This window comes from Nannospalax galili, unplaced genomic scaffold (genome assembly GCF_000622305.1).
Source record: "Nannospalax galili isolate Female #2095 unplaced genomic scaffold, S.galili_v1.0 scaffold1421, whole genome shotgun sequence".
Lineage (NCBI taxonomy): Eukaryota > Metazoa > Chordata > Mammalia > Rodentia > Spalacidae > Nannospalax > Nannospalax galili.
Window position 1 is genome coordinate 658,395 of NW_008345746.1, and position 20,757 is coordinate 679,151.

Here is a 20,757-nt window from a genome sequence, read left to right on the forward strand (position 1 = left end):
TCCGGGCCCCGGTGGGGTTAGGGGGACCCCCTTTCAAAAAAAAAAAAAAAAAAAAGTGTCACAACATAAAAGAAACAGACACCTTCAGGTTCACAAAAACACAAGACTTCTTTCTGTTCGCAAGAGCCGGCAGGACCGGAAATGCAACAACACGCTACAGGCCAGTGTTCGGACATGGAAACCTTTCTCACAAATGAGAAAAGCCCAGAAAGAAGAGACCCAAAGGTGGACAGAAGGCCCGGTACCACCAGGCCCTGCTGCTGAGCTCCACTGCAGACCAGATGCACAGGGACAGTTCAGAGCCCCCTTCCCCGGCACCCACCCAGGGGCCTGCAAGTACAGCTCACAGGAACCCAAGGGACCGGAAATAACCCACGTGCCACTGGACAGCAGGAGACAACCGGCCCTGGCCCCCAGAACAGTTTACGGGAGACACCGCAGGCAGTCACAGAAGCAGCCTGAACAGTGATGCTACTACCTAAGGCTGGGAACAAGTACCTGGCCGGCAATATACACAAATCAAGCCAACTGTTCTAGAAAGCCATAGGGGGACAAGGCCCTGTGCACTGTGGCCACTCGGGTCTGCAGGAGCCAGTGATGCATGGAGAGGGCACTTGAGGGATTAGTGGCCTAAGAACTGGACGGGTCGGCCCTCTACTCACAGATGCAGTATCTTTGAATTCAACCAACCAAGGATCAAAGCACTCGGGAAAGGCCAGGTGCAGTGACCCCAGCACTCAGAAAGCTGAAGCAGGAAGACAGCAAGTCTGCGGTCAGTCTGGGCTACGTAACCAGAGCCCGCTTCCAAAAAAGCAAAAAAGAAACATCAAGAAGTTGGATGTGGTGGCGCAGGCCTTTGATCACAGCACTCGGGAGGCAGAGGCAGGCAGAGGAACTCTCTACATGGTGAGTTCCAAGCCAGCTGGGGCTTTGGAGACCTTGTCTCAAAAAGCAACAACGGGGGCTGGAGACATGGCTCAGCGGTTAGGAACACTGGTTATTCTTGCAGAAGACCCAGGTTCGAATCCCAGCACCCACACGGCAGCTAACAACTGTCCGTAACTCCAGCCCCAGGGGATCCGACAGCCTCTTCGGCAGGTGGTGGTGCACTTACCTACGTGCAGGCAATACACTGATACACATAAAATAAAAATAAAAAATAAAAACAAAAAGCAACAGCAAAACAACCAACTTCAAGAAAAAAATGTGCACGTATCTCAAAACGAACGTTTCTGTTGCTGGAGACAGGCCCACTCACTGTAGCTCAGGCTGGCTGGAAACTGATCCTTCTTGCCTTTCTGGGACCCTAGGTGTGAGGCACCACACTGGTCTATTCTATTTTGTAAGAGACTCGAGTATCTGCGGATTAGTGTCCACAGGGATCCTGGATCCATCTCCACAGATACTACAGGATACTGTGCTGTTTGGGGAGGAGGTTGTGACAGCATTTCAGTGTTCCAGGCTGGTCTTGACCTCGCAATCCTCCTGCCTCTGCCATCTGAATGCTAAGATTATAGTGTGGGCCGCCATAACCGGCTGACTGTACTGTTTTAAATGAATGGCACACACATTGGTACTAGTGCTCTTTTTTAAAAAATATTTTATTATTTTTATTATTTTATGTGTATGAGTGTACCGCCTGCATATATGTGAGTGCACCTGTGTCGTGCAATGCCCACGGGGGACAGAAGAGGCTGTCCGACCCCCTGGAACTGGAGTTAGGGACAGTTGTTAGCTGCCATGCGGGTGCTGGGATTCGAACCCGGGTCTTCTGCAAGAACAACCAGTGTTCTTCACCACTGAGCCATCTCTCCAGTCCCTAGATTTTATATTTTTTGATATTTTATTAATTTTTTGAGAAATTCATAGAATGAAGAAAATGACTACCATTTGCACATAACGTGAGCATGTGTGTGTATGTGTGTGTGCGTGTGTGTGAGTAATTATCAGAGAAACTCCATACAAACCATAGTGAAAGTCAAACCACACTTTTCACTACCTGCTCCCACAGGCCACCACTCTGCTCAAGCTCCTGGCGCACAAGCCCAGCACCAGGGGCAGAACCTGACTTCAGGGCCTTTCAGCAGTCTAGGCCAAGAGCTTTCCAAGAGCCAACCTTCACTTGTTTGTGTTTTGTGTGTCGCACGTGTGGAGGTCAGAGGACAATTTGCAGGAGTCTGTTCTCTCCCACCATGTGGGTTCCAGGGAACCAAATTCTGATCATCAGGCTTGGTGGCAAATGCCACTATCCACTAATCCATCTCACTAGCCTTACTATATAGACTGTTGTATGTAAATATATCACAACCTGTAAATATATCACTACCTGCTCCCACAGGCCACCACTCTGCTCAAGCTCCTGGCGCACAAGCCCAGCACCAGGGGCAGAACCTGACTTCAGGGCCTTTCAGCAGTCTAGGCCAAGAGCTTTCCAAGAGCCAACCTCCTGGTACAGCAGTGCCCAATCCATCTCATTAACACTGTGTCTTGTGGCAGGGAGCCCACCATGTGTCCCCTGTCCCCACCCACCTAAGTTAGACACACATACCTAACAAGGTCTTAGGGTTGGTCAGACCCAACTGCACCACTGGGTTGTCCAGGATGGCCTGGAAGAGAGGACTGTTGGGGTCGATGCCCTGGTCCAGCTCCTCTGGGGATGGCTTCCGGTCCCCCAGCAGCCACTCACACTGCAAACCCAAGAACATCAGAGCTGTTAGTTCCTTCTGGAGACACGGATGACAACGAGCAGAGAGGCTCACCTGTCCCTTTCTTGGTCAGCTGCACAGCCTGGAAGGGGCACTAACACAAACAAGCCCAGTCCATAGTCAGGGCACAGCCAGCCAGGCTGAAGAGCAGGAAGCATCAGTCTGGCCTTCTTAGCAGAGCCATGGCACTGCAGGTCAGCTTGACTGCTGCCATGGCCTTGGTCAATGCAGTTCCACACACCAGCATGGCTGCAACTCTCCACGGCCAATAAGCCTGGGAAGTCTGGATCCAGAACTAGTCATCTGTGTGTCTGTTTTCTGAGCCTCAATTCCACCCAAAGGGAAGGGGCCCAGAGCTGCCACATGCTCCCCATGGGACTCCATCTTAACATCTGTTTAAAAGTCAGAAACGCAGCCAGGCGTGGTGGCGCACACCTTTAATCCCAGCACTCGGGAGGCAGAGGCAGGTGGATCTCTGTGAGTTCGAGGCCAGCCTGGTCTACATATTGAGTTCTAGACCTGTAGCCCCAGCTACACATGCACACAAGAAGCCTTGTCCTGCAGGCCCCGGATTTTCTCTATTTCTGTTTGAAACACCTGCTCCAATACTTCACATAAAAAGCACCATCACCAACTATGTATGGAAGCCTGATGTGGGAAATTTCTGACGTGCCACACCAGCGCAGTACAGGGGCAAGATTGGCTAGACTCACAGCGGCATTCTGCTGGTTGTTGTTCACTCGGAGTGCGTCAATCACTTCCTTTTCATCAAAGCCCATCTCCATCAGCGAAATGACAGCCTAGGCAGGAACCACAAGCAGGTCAGCCCCTCACCAGAGGACACATGGCCCAAGAGGGGCAGCACCATGTACAGTGTGACCTCGCTTCTGCCACTGTGCCACGGCGGGTGTTTGCAGACAGCGAGCAGCGCCTGACCCACGGAAGGTGGGAAAGGACACTGGGACCCTCGTTAAAGCCAAAACAAGGCAAGGAGATGCCTTGGCCTCTGCAGAAGTGCAGTCAGTGCTGCAAGAGCATGGGACCCCAGGACAAATGACAACACAGGCCCTGGCTGGCAGTCCTGCTTGGCCCTAGAGACGTAAACCCAATTCAGCTGTGGACACCTTGCAACCTGGCAACATGGCTGCCCCTGGAACAGACATGCCCCACAGCAAGGCCCAGAGAAAACAATGTGCACATGCCAGAATCTGGAACAGGAAGCATGAGCTCTGGGCAGCAAGTCTGCTCCCTGAAAGGAAGCAAAAGGCCAAAGGAGGCATTAAAAGCCCAGCAAAGAAAGAGTGAATGAAGACCAGGGAGGCAGGCAGGTGCAAGCTGAGGGGACGGCAAGATGGGGCCGTAAATGTGTACTTGTGGCAGTGGATGGAGGGCAGTCAGGTATCCCAGATCCCAGGTCCTTACCCAGTGTCCAGCCTGACCCACGCTCACTCGCCTGCCAGCCCATGGGATGTCCAGCTCTCTGGACACTCCCTACCCAGCCCAAAGGCCACAGCAAGAGGTGCAACAGCCCAAACTCATAGTAGATGGAAACTCACACATTGAGCTTCTAGGGATGGCTCAGCACCACTGGCCACTGAGCAGGAAGAAGCTACTTGAACTCAGGCAAGGATGACATGTGGGGAACCAAGTTTGCCCAGGCCTCAGGGGAACTCCCACCCCAGCTGTAGGCACTCGACTTCCTTATACAACACAGCCAAGACCACAAAGCCAACTTCACCCCAGGCCCTACCACATACCCGAGCATCGGCCCGGAATTCCCTTTTCCTACGGATCTTCTTAAAGATCTCGGTGAGCTCATCCCGGGCCTCCTCATCTCCTGTACCAGTCCCCGCGGCAGCTTCAGGGGTGGTGGAGGTGGCAGCTGCAGCACCTGCCCCTGCTGCGGGGGCCTGGCCTGGAAGAGGTGAGTCGATAGCAGGGTCCTCAGCATGCTCAATTAACCACTCCATGGCCTGAGGCACTGACATGCTGAAAGGGACAAGAGACTCTTCTCAACCTCCCAGCAGAGCCCCTTTCCCATGTGCCCCGAGAAGAGACGCCTGTTCTGCTGGCGGCAGCAATGGCAGTGCATGATCTCTTGGCTGGAAACCTCCACAGAGCCCTGGCCTCCAACTCAGCACAAGCACAGACACATGCCTAAAACACAAGAGACATGGGAGTCCAGGTACAGAGCACAAACAGCACAGCCGCTGACTAGCCCTGGTCTGCAGTCTTCATGTGGGATCTGGGAAGTAACTGAAAACATGAGCTCAGGACTATAGAGCCCCTGTCCCACCAGGAGCAGCCCTGGCTCCGAGTGCTCCTGATACAGGAGAGCGGACACATTCACAGACTGATTTCTAACTTCCCAGGAGCCAGGTTCAGTGGTAAATACCTGCAGTCCCAACTCCAAGAGACCAACGCAGGGCTGCCTGAGCCCAGGAATTCAAGACCAGCATAGGCAACAAAGCTAGACTTTACACACACACACACACACACACACACACACACACACACACACATTTTTCTTTCTTTTTTTGAGACAGCTGTGTAACCCTGGCTGGCATAAAGCTTGCTACATAGACCAGCCTAGCCTTGAACTCACAGAAATCTGCCTGCCTCTGCCTCCCAAATGCTGGGATTAAAGGCATATACCAACACACCCAGCCAAAAACACACTTTTGAGATCATAAATGAAGGTACTTTGGGGGCACAACAATAAGACACCTCTTTTTGCACACACACATCAGAAATGATTCCATGAGTTTGAAAGATAAAGACATGACCACAGGGGAAGCCCAAAGACCAAGCCCCAGGAAAGGAGGGTGGGAAGGAGGTGAGGGGAGGGGAAGACAAGCCCAGGCATACTGGTTCAGCCGAAGGGCCTTCGAGGCTCTGCTCTCAGGAAAGCCCATTTCTGTGAGCTGCCGCAAGGCGGTCTCATCCACCCGCTCATCCTCATCTTCATCCAGCATAGCTGAGGAGAAAGAACAGACTTGACATGAGTGGCTTTCCAAGCCCTTCAAGGTCCCACGGCCTCATCCACAAAGGCTCATGGCAACTAACGAAGCCACGGAAAAGCCAAGCCCTCACATCAGCTCACATGCACGTGAGGAATGGCCACACAGCAGGAACCCACACCAACAGAAAGCACAACACGGAGTCTCCCTGCTTCCATGTGAGGGCTGGGGACCCACCCTGAGGCACAGGCAAACAGGCAATGGGTACAGGTTGGGCCAGGGCCATACCATTTGCCTTCTTAAACAATTCAACTGCATCAGGATTCAGTGCTAACAGCTTCTGTGCCACCTCGATGAGAGACACCAAGATTTTCCGTAGTTCTGTCTGAAACTGCAGAAAAAACAAAGAGATTGTGCTGGCCATAGTGGCACACACTTGTACTCTAGCCCTGAGAGGGCTGAGGCGGGAAGATACTGGTGCATACCTGTATCCCAGTCCCTGGGAGGCTGAGGTAAGCACATGGAGAGTTTGAGGCCAACCTACGCTCACAGTAAACCCTGTCTCAAAAGGAAAACCCTGTCACAAGAAGGAAAAAAGATCTTTTCTCTGAATGCCCAACAAAACAGCTGGGATCTGCAGCTCCAGTCCTGACCCGGCCCTGCCAAGCTAAACATGCTGCCTTCCTTCAGGTGAGTGTGGACAGCAAGGGGAGGGTAGATAAGGGGCCCAGTGGGTCCTCGGGAGTGCTCACTGTGCACAGTCAGGCTGTGGAGAGGACTTCTCAGCTACCACATGGGCATAACCACCTCTGGTGACAACCCTGAGAGCTCAGTGGTGCTCAGCCTATAGCCACTGAGGATGGCATCTGGCCAGCCACGGCCATGCAAGCTGCAGCTTCTCCTCCAGCCTCACTGGAGAAAGTGGGCAGATCTGAGAGTCCACTGCTCATTGGCTCTGTGCCCAGAAGCAGGCTGGCAGTGCCAGCAGATGACCAATGAGCTAGAGCTATGAGATCAGAGACCCTCCCTGTACCAGTTCTCTCCCAGGATAGGGTCTGGAGATGGGGCACAACAAGCCTAAGCCTTCCTGAGAGACAAGAAGGACACACAGAGGCCAGGAGGGACACACCTGCCAGTCATTGAAGAAGTTACAATGCCCTGGTCAAATGGAATTCTCCAGAAGGGACCTTGTAAGAAATCTGGTTCCCAGCAGGGCCCAGATCAGTCTGAACTGATGAAGTTAAAGGCTGGCCACTTTCCCCAACTCCAGCACACAGCACAAGCAGACCTCATCCTGGGCTGGCCCAGGTGGGCATGGTGCAGGCTTCTGTCCTTTAACTTAGGCGCTCAGACTCCTCCCTGAAAGCTCTTTTATGCTCAGGACAAAGCCCCGTATTTACTCATAGCTGTCTATCCTGTCTACCTGTCCAGTGCTGACCTAACACATCTAGTAAGCTTCATCCTTTGAAAAATTGTAGATTTATGGAACAGTTACAAAGAGTCCCTCAATACTACACTCTAGATTCTTTGCTATTTTTCCTTCTTTTATGGAGACAGTCTGACTAGGGTGTCTAAGCCAGACAAACTCCTGGCCTCAAGCCATCCTCCTGCCTTAGCCTCCTGAGTGCCAGGACCACAGGTATACCCCAGCCATGACACAAACCCCAGGCACTTTCAAGGAACCTCCTGTTGGCCCTGGTACATCCCTCAACCCCAAGCACTCACATCTCTCATGGTGGTCTGGACAGCAGTTCGGTCTGTGCTGCAGGCGGGCAGGCTGGCTGTGGCCCGGAGGATGGCTTCTTTGTCTGGGGCCTTTTGCTCTTGCTTCTTCTGCACAGAAAGTGACTCTAGTCAGGAAGGAGCCAGGAACATGAGGGGTGCGAGCAGGAAGCTAGACAGACAGCCTAGAGGAGAAAAAGCAGTCTCCTTCCAGGCTGTGACTATGATCCCCTTGAGTTGGGAGATTCTAGAAAGTTCTGCACACAGCCTTCCAAACAGAAGCCTGACAAGATACTTAGGACACAATCTCACCTGTGTAAACTGTGTGGCGTTGAGGGTACAGAGTGATGCCCTGTGTGCTGCGGCAGGGCTAGGGAGAAGCCTTCAGAGGAAGCACATAGCTGCAGCGAAGCCCAAAGGCCTCCCAAGCCTCTGTGAGCAAAGGACGAGGGGACAGGGGCTCACAGACGGGAAAAGAGAGGAACCAACCAGCAGGCAGCAGCACACTGGAAGCACATAGTTGGGGACAGAGTCATCGGCTCATGTGAGGTACCCACACGGCAGAAGCAAGGCCACACCAACCCACGAAGGAGCAGCAGGACAATGGTGCCAGAGAAGGCAGACCTGAGTGCCAGCAGCCAAAGAGCTTCCTCCACAATGGCCTTGGCCAGCAGCTGCCTAGAAAAGCAAAACCCGAGAGCCTAAAGTGGTAGAGTACACCCAAGTGAAGGAAGGAGGGGGGGTGGAAAGAGGGAGAGAAGAGGGATAGGAAGGAGGGGGGGAGGAAAGGGGGAGAGAAGAGGGATAGGCAGGAGGGAGGGAGGAAAGAGGGAGAGAAGAGGGATAGGAAGGAGGGAGGGAGGAAAGAGGGAGAGAAGAGGGATAGGAAGGAGGGAGGGAGGAAAGAGGGAGAGAAGAGGGATAGGAAGGAGGGAGGGAGGAAAGAGGGAGAGAAGAGGGATAGGAAGGAGGGAGGGAGGAAAGAGGGAGAGAAGAGGGATAGGAAGGAGGGAGGGAGGAAAGAGGGAGAGAAGAGGGATAGGAAGGAGGGAGGGAGGAAAGAGGGAGAGAAGAGGGATAGGAAGGAGGGAGGGAGGAAAGAGGGAGAGAAGAGGGATAGGAAGGAGGGAGGGAGGAAAGAGGGAGAGAAGAGGGATAGGAAGGAGGGAGGGAGGAAAGAGGGAGAGAAGAGGGATAGGAAGGAGGGAGGGAGGAAAGAGGGAGAGAAGAGGGATAGGAAGGAGGGAGGGAGGAAAGAGGGAGAGAAGAGGGATAGGAAGGAGGGAGGGAGGAAAGAGGGAGAGAAGAGGGATAGGAAGGAGGGGGGGAGGAAAGAGGGAGAGAAGAGGGATAGGAAGGAGGAGGGGAGGAAAGAGGGAAAGAAGAGGGATAGGAAGGAGGGGGGAGGAAAGGGGGAGAGAAGAGGGATAGGAAGGAGGGAGGGAGGAAAGAGGGAGAGAAGAGGGATAGGAAGGAGGGAGGGAGGAAAGAGGGAGAGAAGAGGGATAGGAAAGAGGAGGGAGGCCTGCCTTCCTACACCCACCTACTGTTTTGCTTCTTGTTCACCCCAGCTACTCACATCATCAGCAAACCAGCCAGAACAGATGCGACTGTGGGGTAAGAAAGGGTCAAGGAGGCTGGGCCTCTGCCCTGCGAAGCCAGGAGCTAGCACAAGCCTCCAGGGCTCTCAGAGGCTGAGTAGAAGGAAAGACTCCACGACCAAGAAGGGGAAAAATAAAAACAGTGAAGAGGAGGAGGAGTGTGGAAGGGGGAGCATCTCAGCACCAGTAGCATCACATCTAGCAGGTGTGTACCAGGGTACCACAGGCAGGGCCCAAGGCAGCCAGGTAAAAGGGCTGCAGAACTGTTAGAAGACAGGGCGAAGGGAAACCCAGACACACACAGGCTCAACAGCCAGTCACCAAGAGCTGTGCAAAGTGAAAAGGCAAAGAAGACATTGTCAAGAGCAGTCAAGAAAAGCCAGCCACGGCAGCACACGCCTGTAGTCCTAGCACTTGGGAGGTTGAAGTGGGAAGATCACCAAAAATTTAAGGCCAGCCTGGTCTACATAGTGAGTTCCAGGACAGCTGGGGCTGCAGGGAGACCCTGTCTCAAAAAACAAAAAAACAAACAAACAAAAAGAAGAAAATGAAAATAAAAACGCACAGAAGATCTAGAATTCCAGGATTCAGACGTCTGACTCCCTAGAGGGCTGCCCCACGGTGCCTAAGAAATTTCAGAGTACCTCAGTGCACCCAGAGGTTCCAAAAGGTTCCAGACACTTGGGAAAGGAGGGATCACAAAACTGTCAACCCCCATTCAGGTGTGGAATCTAGAGGAGTCACGCTTCACCAACCCTGTGTGAGACACATGTCCGTCAGTAAAGCCCCTTCTGACTATGTCTTGGAGGATGTTTCCAAAGAGAATTAGATTAGGAGGACGGTGACCTGACCAATGGTTTAATCCATTAATGGGCCTGCTCAGAGGATGTGGTGGCTGGAAATGTGCCTTTTTAAAAAATATTATTATTATTTTTTATGTGTGTGAGTGTACTGTATGTGGGCGCGCCTGTGCCGTGCAGTGCCATGGTGGTCAGAAGAGGGTTAGGGTGAGCCCTACCCTGGTCTCTTCTTACTCTGCTTGGCTTCCTTGTCACCCTGACGCACGCTGTCCTGACGCACGCCGTCCTTCGCCCTTCCTGTCTCTGCACTGTCATGGGCCCCAAAAGGGTGATGGGAGCAGCTGCCCTGGACTGAAACCTCTGAGGATGCTTCCCCTACACTAGTTCCTCAGGCGCTCTGCCTCAGTGATGTCAAGCCTGACTAACACACCACAGAAGCAGGGCAAGGAGACACTGATTCTGCAGAACTTGGACAGTCCCACACCCCCCTGGCAGTCCCCAGCTTTACATGATCCCAGGATGTGAGCAGAAGGCTCAGCCCTGGGCTTGGGTTTTGTAGTATGGCATAGCCAAGAGTAGGTGAGCACGAGCCTGGTGGCAGCCCTAACCAAGCCACCAGAGCCCTTACAAAGGATGGGGCACTTTCCAGAAAGGGGGTTCAACTACTAGAAGATTCTGCTGCTGTGAAGATGGAAGGGCCATGCAAGCTGCCCCAGAATTGAGGTTAGCCCCCAGCTGAGAGCCGTGATTGGATTCTATCAGTTGACTGGAAGCACCCAGAAGCTTCCTTCCAGAATCTCCAGGAAGGAATGCTTGAAAGCCTGGAAGACCTAGCTGAGCCTCTGATCCCACAAGCCGTGAGCAAAGGGCTGAAGGCTGTATTCAGAAGACAAGGCTAGGGCTGGAGAGATGGCTCAGTGGTTAAGAACAGTGGTTGTTCTTGCAGAAGACCCGGGTTTGAATCCCACCACCTACACGGCAGCTAACAACTGTGCGTAACTCCAGTCCCAGGGGATCTGACAGCCTCTTCTGACCTCCACGGGCATTGCACGACACAGGTGCACTTACCTACATGCAGGCAATACACACATACACATAAAATAAAAATAATAAATAAAATTTTAAAAAAAGACAAGGCTGGGCAGGAGAGGTGGCGGCAGGAACCCAGCATGCAACTCAACCCAGAGAGAGCAGACCTGGCTGCACAGGGACACACAGTGATTCACAGAAGACACAGAGGCCAGCAGCACCCAAGAGCAACAGACACATGTGACACGTTATCAGAGAAAATGTTACTTATAAACCCATAAAAAACTAAAAGCAAGGAAAAGGACAAGGAAAGGATTAGTTCAGAAAGAGCAAGTTTGTATGTGTCCTAGTCTGTTCTTCATTGCTGTGACAAAGTACTCTGACCACTACCAACTTGGGGAGGAAAGGGTTTATTCAGCTTACATCTCCCGGGTCACAGTTCATCCGGGAGCCCAAGGTAGGAGCTCAGGGCAGGAACCTGGAGGCAGGAGCTGGAGCACAGGCCATGGAGGAACGCTGCTTACTGGCTTGGTTCCCCACCCCTGCTCATCCTGCTTTCTTATGCCACACAGGCCCACCTGCCCAGGGGTGGCACCACCCACAGTGGGCTGGGCCCTCCCACATCACTCATCAAGAAGATGCCCTTCAGACATGGCCACAGGCCAGTCCAATAGAGGCAATTCCCCGATTGAGACTCCCTCAACCCAGGTGTGTCAAGTTGACACTAAAGCTGTCCAGCACAGTATGAAAGGATAATTTTTTCTCTCCTTTCTAAGATTTCATCTTGCAGTGACGAAACTGAACTCATGGCCTTGAACACACAAGGTTAGGGTTCTGCATCCCAGCCAGCACACCATCTTGATTCTTTTCAAAAAGAGGCCAGGCGTGGTGGCGCACGCCTTTAGTCCCAGCACTTGGGAGGCAGAGGCAGGCAGATCTTTGTGAGTTCGAGGCCAGCCTGGTCTACATAGTGAGTTCCAGGACAGCTGGGGCTGCAGGGAGACCCTGTCTCAAAAAGACCAAAAAAAAAAAAAAAAAAGAAAAAAATCAGCCAGGTGTGTGTGGTGGTACACTTTAATCCCAGCAGAGGCAGAGGCAGAGGCAGAGGCAGAGGCAGCGCCTTTAATCTGAGTTCCAGACCATAAACATATGAAATATACAGTGTTTCATTTTACAAGCTGTGAAGTGTCAAGGTAGCTCCATACCCACAAGCTATTTGTGAGCTGCCTTACTCAAGTCCAAGGCCACCAGCCCTATTTATACTAGTTAAGGGACATTTAAGTCCAAATACCCAGTTGGAACTGTAATCTGAGCTCTGCAATCAGCCTGGCTCAGGACAGCCAGCAGGAGGAGGCCCAGATCTGTCTGCTGGAGGTGGGTGGGGCAGCCTGCTCATGTGCTGCCCCGCCTGCACCCACACCCACACCCACATCCACACCAACACCACAACCAGGTGGCCCAAGATAAGGAGGGTGGAGGGCACAAAGCCCCAGCGCCCCAAATAGCTCATCTGCTATCCTGCCACCAGCCAAAAGCTGGCCTTCTCCTTCCGAGGCCAACACTCTTGTTAGTATTTCAAAGCATGGGTAGGAAACACCAGACCTTGAGACAGAAAAAGGTATTAAATGGAAGTGGCCGCCCTTTAAAACTCAAGTTCCGTTCCCAGCACATTTGTAGTATAGCTCACAACCAACTGTAACTCCAGCTCTGGGGGAACCAACACCCTTTTCTGGCCTCCTTGGGAAAACACACAGACTCATGGATACACACATATAAATGAAAATTAAAAAACACATCTTTGGACAGGTGTGGTGGCACACGCCTTTAATCTCAGCACTTGGGAGGCAGAGGCAGGTGGATCTCTGTGAGTTCAAGGCCAGCCTGGTCTACATAGTGAGTTCCTGGACAGCTGGGGCTACAGGGAGACCCTGTCTCAAAAAGACCCCCCAAAAAAACCAAAACCAAAACCAAAAAACACCACATAATTAAAACTGCACTTCTGGCTGGGTGTGGTAGCACACGCCTTTAATCCCAGCACTTGGGAAGCAGAGGCAGGCAGATGTCTGTGAGTTCAGCGCCAGCCTGGTCTACACGGTGTGTTCCAGGACAGCTGGGGCTACAGGGAGACTGTCTCAAAAAGACCAAAAGAAAAAAATAAAAAACAAAACAGCACTTCCCTGACCAGGCACAGATGCGCGGTCTAGTGGTAGGGCCAACAGGCACTTACAGGATGCATCTTGCACCGTTTACGAGAGCCTTCCTGAAGGATGGGCTCTCAAGAGCCACTAGAGAAGGAACGAACTGTGGTTTCCTAAGGCTCCTGATACAGGATGATGTAAGCCACAAATGCCCTCCAACACAGAACGCAGCTGTGCTCATCGCCCCTCTGCCTGCTCTCTACGCTGTGCATAGCAACTGCAGCTGCCCCCACTGTCAGTCCTGCTGGGAGATGAGAAAGGACGGAGGTCACAGAGGGCAGTGGCACAGGGTGAAGCTCCCTCTGAGGACAGCGACCTCACCTTCCTCTGCTTCCAGACCAGCGGCAGCTTTTCTGGAGCTGACCGGCAGTCAGGAACAGACTGAGGTAAACAGGCTGGGCCATGTGGAGGCCCCTCTCAGCATATGTGTTATGGAGGATGTGCAGGCCCAGGGAATAATGCACATATAGAATATGCCAGTCTGACTCCACAAGACATCTGCTGATAAAGATCCCTGGTTGTTGGGGCTGGAGAGATGGCTCAGCAGTTAAGAACACTGGTTGTTCTTGCAGAAGACCCGGGTTCGAATCCCAGCACCCACATGGCAGCTAACAGCTGTCCCTAACTCCAGTCCCAGGGGATCTGACAGCCTCTTCTGATCTTTGTGGGCACTGCACAACATGGGTGCACTTACCTACATGCAGGCAATACATGTATACACATAAAATAAAAATAGTAATAATAATAAGAAAAGATGACTAGTTGCGAACTTTGCAATGTACCTTTTCTTCTGCAGAGACATCAGCCATCTTGGGAAGTGGAGAAGGAACGCGCTTTTTTATCAGTAAAAGGACATCTAGAAAAAAGAATCATTGTCTCCATGAAGCCAGTTATCACTCATACCACACATGCTATAGAAGGTGCCGGGTGGGAGCTGGGAGATGGCTCAGTGGGTAAGGTGCTTGCCATGTAAGTGTGAGAACTGGAGTGCAGGGCTCTAGAACTCATGGCAATGCTCTGGCCATGCAGAGGGCTAGGCAGCCCGCCTGCAATTCCAGCACTCAGAAAGCCAGCCAGACCAGTCATGCAGACAAGCTCTGGGTTCAGGAAGAGACCCCACCTCAGTGAAGAATGTGGGCAGTGATCAAGACTCCCAATGTGTCGAACGCCCCCCAAGCCCACCAGGCTTGGGTCTTCAACAAAAAGGACACTCAGGCAAACGTCTGAAGTTATGCGAGGAATTTATTAAAGGGACAGCAGGTACAGAGAGGAGAGCGCTCTTTAGAAGGAAGAATCTACTGAGGGGTCCCACAGGTCCTTTTTATCCGGCCCAGAGTTTGGGTTCACCAGGTGCATCTTCCCAACAGAAACAAAAGGGTTACTATAGAAACAGCATGAAGGCTGAACTAAAACTAACTTTCTAGAAGACCTGATTTATCATCCAGGCACAGCCTGTCAGCTCTGACCGCTGAAGCAGAGAGCTCAGAAGCTCTTAAAGTCCTAATTTCCAATGCTTAACAACATGGCTCCCGACACCAATGTCAATGTCAGGCCTCCACATGCACAACTGCCCCCACACATGAACACATTATCACACACATGAATGAGAGTAAGAGAGAGAGAGACAGAGACAGAGACAGAGACAGAGACAGACAGAGAGAGAGACAGAGAGAGGTGCTAAATGCCCAAGGTCAGAAAAAGCAGGGGTTTCCTCTGGGCATCTCCTAAGCCAACCCCTTCTCCTCAACCATGGTCATCACAGAGGACCAGTGGCCCCAGAGATGGGCACAGCACAGCCCTGAGGACTACACAAGTACTAGTAGACATCCTGAAAAATGTCCTTATTTTCAAGAGCTCAGTTCTTTTTTTTTTTTTTACCCCAAAAAAATTTTTTTTTTTTAAAGAGATATTTTTTTTTTTTTTTTTTTTTTTTTTTTGTCTTTTTGAAGCAGGGTCTCCCTGTAGCCCCAGCTGTCCTGGAACTATGTAGACCAGGCTGGCCTTGAACTCACAGAGATCCGCCTGCATCTGCCTCCCAAGTGCTGGGACCACAGGCATGAGCCACCACGCCCATCTAAGAGCTCAGTTCTAAAACTTCATGAGGCCATACGTAGAGCTGGGTCTGATACCTCCAAGCCAACAACCTGAGCTGTGGCCAGTCCGCAGCTCACCATGGGAGGTCACTTCCCACTATATTTTGAGCTCTGATCATGGCTCAACTTAAAAGAATCCAGCTGAATGTTTTCTGTATGAATGACATACAGAAAATGGAGGCTTTCTCCCAGAGCCGCCACAGAAGTACAGGGTAAGTGGTGGGTGTGTGACAGAAACACTTCGTTCAGATGCCTCAAACATCCACCAGATGATCTCTTCAACCCAAAAGGAAAGTCTGCAGAAACTCGGGAGCCTGGCTGTGCTATGAACCAGGATTAAACAGAGCACACGTGTGTGGCTTCTCAGATGCCTGTTTCTTGCTCACTTTAGGTTTTTGCTATTTTTCACAAGTATACCACAACACACATTTCTTTTAATAAAAGAACAAAACCAGAGCCTATCCAGTCCTCCTGCTCTTGTCCAGTTCAGACAGGTGCCCCAGGGGTGGTACCAGGGTCTATGCACAGCGGCCTTCCAGGCCACCTTACCTTGGTCCTGGATACTCTCTTCCACGATAGTCTTGGTATCACTCAGCACTCTCTCTGAAGCAGCATGTATTAACTTATGGTGGGTCACACTCTTGGGGTCTTCCAAGCTCCCGTGAGCACCCTGGGGGAAGAATCAAGCCACAGATCTTAAATAGGAATAAATTGTGCCAAGAGTAATACGGCCTGACACCCCAAGTTGTGCCTGGAATTACTGGTTTTGAGTGTGTGTATGGTGTATGTATGTTTTCCCCATGTGGGTGTGTACATGCGTCCAATCAGAGGTTAATGCTGGATGTCTTTCTCCCTACATCATTATTATTATTGTCTTTTTGAGACAGGGTCTCCCTGTAGCCCCAGCTGGCCCGGAACTCACTATGTAGACCTGGCTGGCCTTGACCTCACAGAGATCTGCCTGCCTCTGCCTCCCTGAGTGCAGGGATTAAAGGCGTGCACCACCACACCCAGCCTGGTCTACTTTATTTTTTGAGACAGTGTCTTGCACTGAACTTGGAGCTCATGGATTCAGCTAGGCTGGCTGGCCAAGGAGCTCCAGGGGTCCTCTGCCCAACAGTGCTGGAGTTACAGGTGTGTTGCCACACCTGGCTTTTACATGGGTGCTGGGGATCAGAATTCAAGGCATCTCCCAGCCCATAGAATTACTGAGTTTTTCTTCCTAGTCAAGACATTAAAGTACGAGTGACAGAAAAGAATCCCCACAAATGACTAAAGCTGAGAAATGCCACTGAGCATGAGCCCCAGGTCTTCAGGCTCATCACAAGCCCAGCCCACTGTAGACTCCTGAAAGGGAACATGAGACCTTACTGACCAGCCGCTGTAACCTGAATCATTTTAGTTCGGGAAGATCTGGATTTGGATGAATGTATGTCCATGGTCCTCTGAGAACCTAAAGGTCCAGAGGTTTTGTGCATTTGCTTTTTCTTCTTTCACAGACACATGAACAGGACTGGAACGGCACAGATGGAAGACTGCTTCCCTAGGCAAGGAGGCAACACCTGCCCACTGAACGTCCACAGTCACCAGAAGAGCGCTGCACACAGCTGGCTTCAGCTCTCAGCTTTGGGCCCAAGCAATGTCATCCTCCAGCAGCAGCTTCCTGGAGATCCAGGGGCACACAGCTGTGTCTAAGTCTCCAGGGCCCTGGAAACCTAGTACAGGACAGGGCAGGGGAGGTGGGAGGAGACTGGGAAGGCAGCCCACCCGCCACTCTGTGAAGTGTAGCCCCTCCAAAAGGCATTGGCAGGAGACCTGAGGAGCCACCTGCATGGCACAGGGCCTATGCAAGCCTTTCAATCCTGTAGTTAGCATTTCAAGATCCCACCACAGACTGTAGGCTGGGGCCTGGCAGACATCTATGACCTCAGACAGCCTCCAGCACACAGGTGTACAGAATGCACATATGCCACCTCCTTTGGGCAGCACCTATCACCTGTCTGACTGCCAAGCAGACAGAGACCAAGAATGTCAATAATGCACGTGATAAGGACGAGCGGGTACCCGTGTGTTCATCACCAGGACAAGCGGATGCCCCTGTGCTCATCTCCAGGCACACTTGTCCGAGTTTGTGCAGATGACTGCAGTTGACCTCTGCCCTTCAGCACCACACACCACACCAGATGCTACCTGATCAGCTGCAACTACTCCCCACAGGTCAGAATCAACCCCTGCCCCCAACACAGCCACTCCAGATGCAGACAGGGGCTAGGACTACTTGCTGCTCTAGCTCCCCTGGCGTTAGATGGCAGAATTATCTAAAGATCAAGAAAGGAAGAAGCCCAGATAACCCAGAGAGATGGCTCATTAATACTTTCTAAAACCTGGTAAGGGTTGGGGACAGGCCTGGAGGAAGCTCTGGCCCATTCCAGGATGTGTCACCTGGCACACTCAGGACACAGGTCCTCAGGCCTTCCTGTATATGCTCCCCACATACCCGCCTTCACATACTGACTCCTAGAGGAGCTGGCCCTTGGCTTCTGTTCACACCTGGTCCTGTCTATCACGTGAAGTCGGTAGGACCAAAAGCGTCACAGGCCCTGGGACATTTTAGCCACCAAAGGACCAAGTCCTGTGCTCCATCCTGCTTTACAGCATGGAAAAGCTCCACATCTTCCCACCTCTACCCCCTTTAGAGAGGAAGGTTTACTCCTCCCCAGGCTTAGGCAATGGAGGCTGGAGAGCATCATGGCTAACTCATTTTAGATTTAAAAAAGGGAGGGGGAGCAAAACCAAACCCATCTCCTCGTGAAGCCCCTTCTTGATACATCAATGTACTTGCCAGAGTGCTGAGAGAGAAAACAGAAAAGAACCCAACCGTCCCCTCAGCGTAGCTGGGAAAGAAAACTGACTGCAGCAGTGGCACAGACAGGGGCACTGGGAAGGAGGAGCTCGTCAAGACACAGTGACAGTGTGCACAGACAAGTTTTGAGGGTGACAGTCAAGTACAACTTGAAAATCCTCCTTTCTGACTAATGCATTGTGACTCCCGCAAGATGGGACGATGGGTCCTGCAGGTGGGGACTCCTGGCGGCTCAGCTCTCCGTCTGTAATTCACGCTGGTTCTTAGGCTGTGAATTCTCCCTTTCTCCAGTTTTCCAGACTGCAGGGTAGAATAAAACCTCAATCTAAAGACAGGCAACGGCAAGAAAAGAACCCAAATGCTACAACTGTAATACCAGCTGGAACACTAAATGTCACAGACAATTAGCATTCAATTAAAACCAGCTGTCTTTAACCCCAACACTCCTGAAATTATCAGTGAGCGTCTGCAGATCACTTCCCATTCCCTTCATAAAACACTACCCTGACAATTATGTAAAACCACAGTATTAGTGAGTGAGGCAAAACGCCACACCAAGGGAAGGGACATTCGGTGTCAGTGTGGTTTGGGGCTGACCGTCCCTTTACATTTGCAGCCTTCCTTCTCCCACTGGCTTTGGGATTGCTCCAAGCTTAGCCCTGAGAAGGCCATCCAGGCAGGGAAGGACACAGCATGCAACTAGATGAGCAGGAGGGACAGCAACAGTCTAGGTGCCCAGGGAGTCCCCACCCAGGGAGTGTGTGTGGAGCATGTGCTAAAGCCTGTGGTTTTTCTAGATAGCAAGACCAGAGGGGCTGGTTCAGAGGAAAAACAAGAAAGCAGATAAAACACACCTATCCTGTAAAGAGTGTGAGCTTCCTGGAGGTAAACCACAGAAGCCAGGACCACACAGTCACTCACAACCACTGTGCTGCCAAAGGGGCTGGAACCAGCCTCTCCATGCCAGCCTGACAGCTACAGACTGACACCACAGAGGCAGCACTTAAGACTACCTTTGTAAGCAGTTGCTACAGTACTGGAAGTTTGTCCTTAGAGGCAACAACATGCTGATGCCCAGCCTTAACACAACTGTCACATAGTAGATACCTAACTTTTCATAGAGTCCCCGCTAAAAAAACTGTGCCCACCTTTAACCTAAATTCTGGCAGGAAACAATCATGCCAGATACTGGCTTCCATAAGCCACCAGGGTCTGATCTGTCTCACCTTTTGCTGAAGAGCTTAGAGAGGTGAGGCTTTAAGAAAGAACTAGTTCTGGGGCTGGAGAAATGGCTCAGTGGTTAAAGGCACTGGCAGCTCTTGCAGAGGTCCTGGGTTCGAGTCCCAGCACCACATGGCAGCTAACAACCATCTGTAACGCCAGTTCGAAGGGATCCAACGCCCTACTTTGACCTCCGCAGGCACTGCACAGCACAGGTGTTGCATGCAGGCAACACACTCGTAAACATAAAATAAAAATAATAAAAATTTAAAAAAGAACTAGTTCTGCTGGGCATGGTGGCACATGCCTTTAATCCTAGCACTCGGGAGGCAGAGGCAGGTGGATCTCTGTGAGTTCAAGGCCAGCCTGGTCTACATAGTGAGTTCCAGGCCAGCTGGGGCTACAGGGAGACCCCGTCTCAAAAACACCAAAAAAAAAAAAAAACCTAGTTCCTGGAGTTACCTAGAGTGCTCATCTGATGGGAGTGAATGATGCCACTCACGGTGAGGAGACCCTTGTCCCGGACCTTCCTGCTTAATCAACTGTGCCCCCAGCAGAAAAGCAGAGGCCCAGGGATTTGTCCTACAGTGGCACTATTTTAAGTGACTCCAGCTAAGAGCCAAGCCGAGGCCAAGGGCTACTAGCAGCTGGCTGTGCAAGGCAGGAGCAGGCCTCTTCATGAAGAGACCTAGAAACTTCTCAGCCCTTGCGGGAAGCTACTGGAAAACACAAACCTCATCCCAACAGCAAGCAAGCGCAAAGCCCTAGCCTTCACCTCTCCCAGCCCCGTTTCCAGATCGCTTCCAACCCCCCCACCCCACGCAGGTTGTTGTAGAAATTGAGTAAGAAAGCATGCTCTGTCTTCTCTGAAGGACTAGGTGAGCAGAGATCCCAGATTCTAGAGAAAGAGTGGGAGGCGCTACCCCTGGCCCGAGCAGAGAGGACCCCGGAGCTCCTGGCTGCGGATCCCAGGACAAGGCAGAGGGCGAGGATCTGGGGTCTGGGTGAAGACTGGAGGCAAGGGCTGGGCGGGGTCCGAGATCGGGGTTCCGGGATCGGAGCCTGGGTTAGGGTTTCCAGGAAGGGGGCAGAGATGCAGCTGGGGGCCCGGAATAAAGCGGGCATGGGGGGGCTGGGGCAGGGATGGAGAGGGAGCTGGGATCCGGAAGGAGATAGGAGGCAGGGCCTGGGCAGGGTCCGGGATCGGGATCCGAGTCTGGGTTGGGGTTTCCAAGAAGAGGGCAGAGGTGCAGCAGGGGCCCGGAATACAGCGGGCAGGAAGGGGTCGGGGAGGGACCGGGAGGGGTCGGAAAGGGGTGCCCGCCCGGCCTTACGTGCTTGAGGCAGCGCTCCTTGAGCTTCTCCACCGAGGTGTCCTCGGTCACCTCCTCCAGCCACTCGGCGCCGTCGGCCGCGCAGATGTGCAGCCGCAGCACCTTGCCCGCGAAGATCTTCTCCTCCTGCACGAACATCTCGCCACTGCCCCGGCCTGCGAGCCCGTGAAGGTCACCGCGGCGGAGGCGGGGGCGGGGCCCGGCCGCCGCGCGCGCCTTCGCTGGCCGCCG

The 20,757-nt window shown here is 52.3% G+C and overlaps 1 protein-coding gene across 2 annotated transcripts in view; it reads right to left on the reverse strand.

Annotated features, from left to right (window-relative positions):
- Positions 1-20,751, reverse strand: part of Ubac1 (UBA domain containing 1) — a 24,716-nt gene extending 3,965 nt beyond the window's left edge. For both annotated transcript variants that reach the window (XM_008841934.2, XM_008841933.2), the window contains exons 1-9: positions 20,527-20,751; positions 15,658-15,778; positions 13,798-13,871; positions 7,391-7,498; positions 5,954-6,056; positions 5,574-5,682; positions 4,463-4,694; positions 3,419-3,505; positions 2,549-2,687 (exon numbers count right to left, since the gene is read on the reverse strand). In XM_008841934.2, coding sequence (XP_008840156.1) covers positions 2,549-2,687; positions 3,419-3,505; positions 4,463-4,694; positions 5,574-5,682; positions 5,954-6,056; positions 7,391-7,498; positions 13,798-13,871; positions 15,658-15,778; positions 20,527-20,664 — 1,111 coding nt within the window. In that variant the 5' untranslated portion in view covers positions 20,665-20,751. The remainder of the gene's footprint in view (positions 1-2,548; positions 2,688-3,418; positions 3,506-4,462; positions 4,695-5,573; positions 5,683-5,953; positions 6,057-7,390; positions 7,499-13,797; positions 13,872-15,657; positions 15,779-20,526) is intronic.
- Positions 20,752-20,757: the final 6 nt, after the last annotated feature.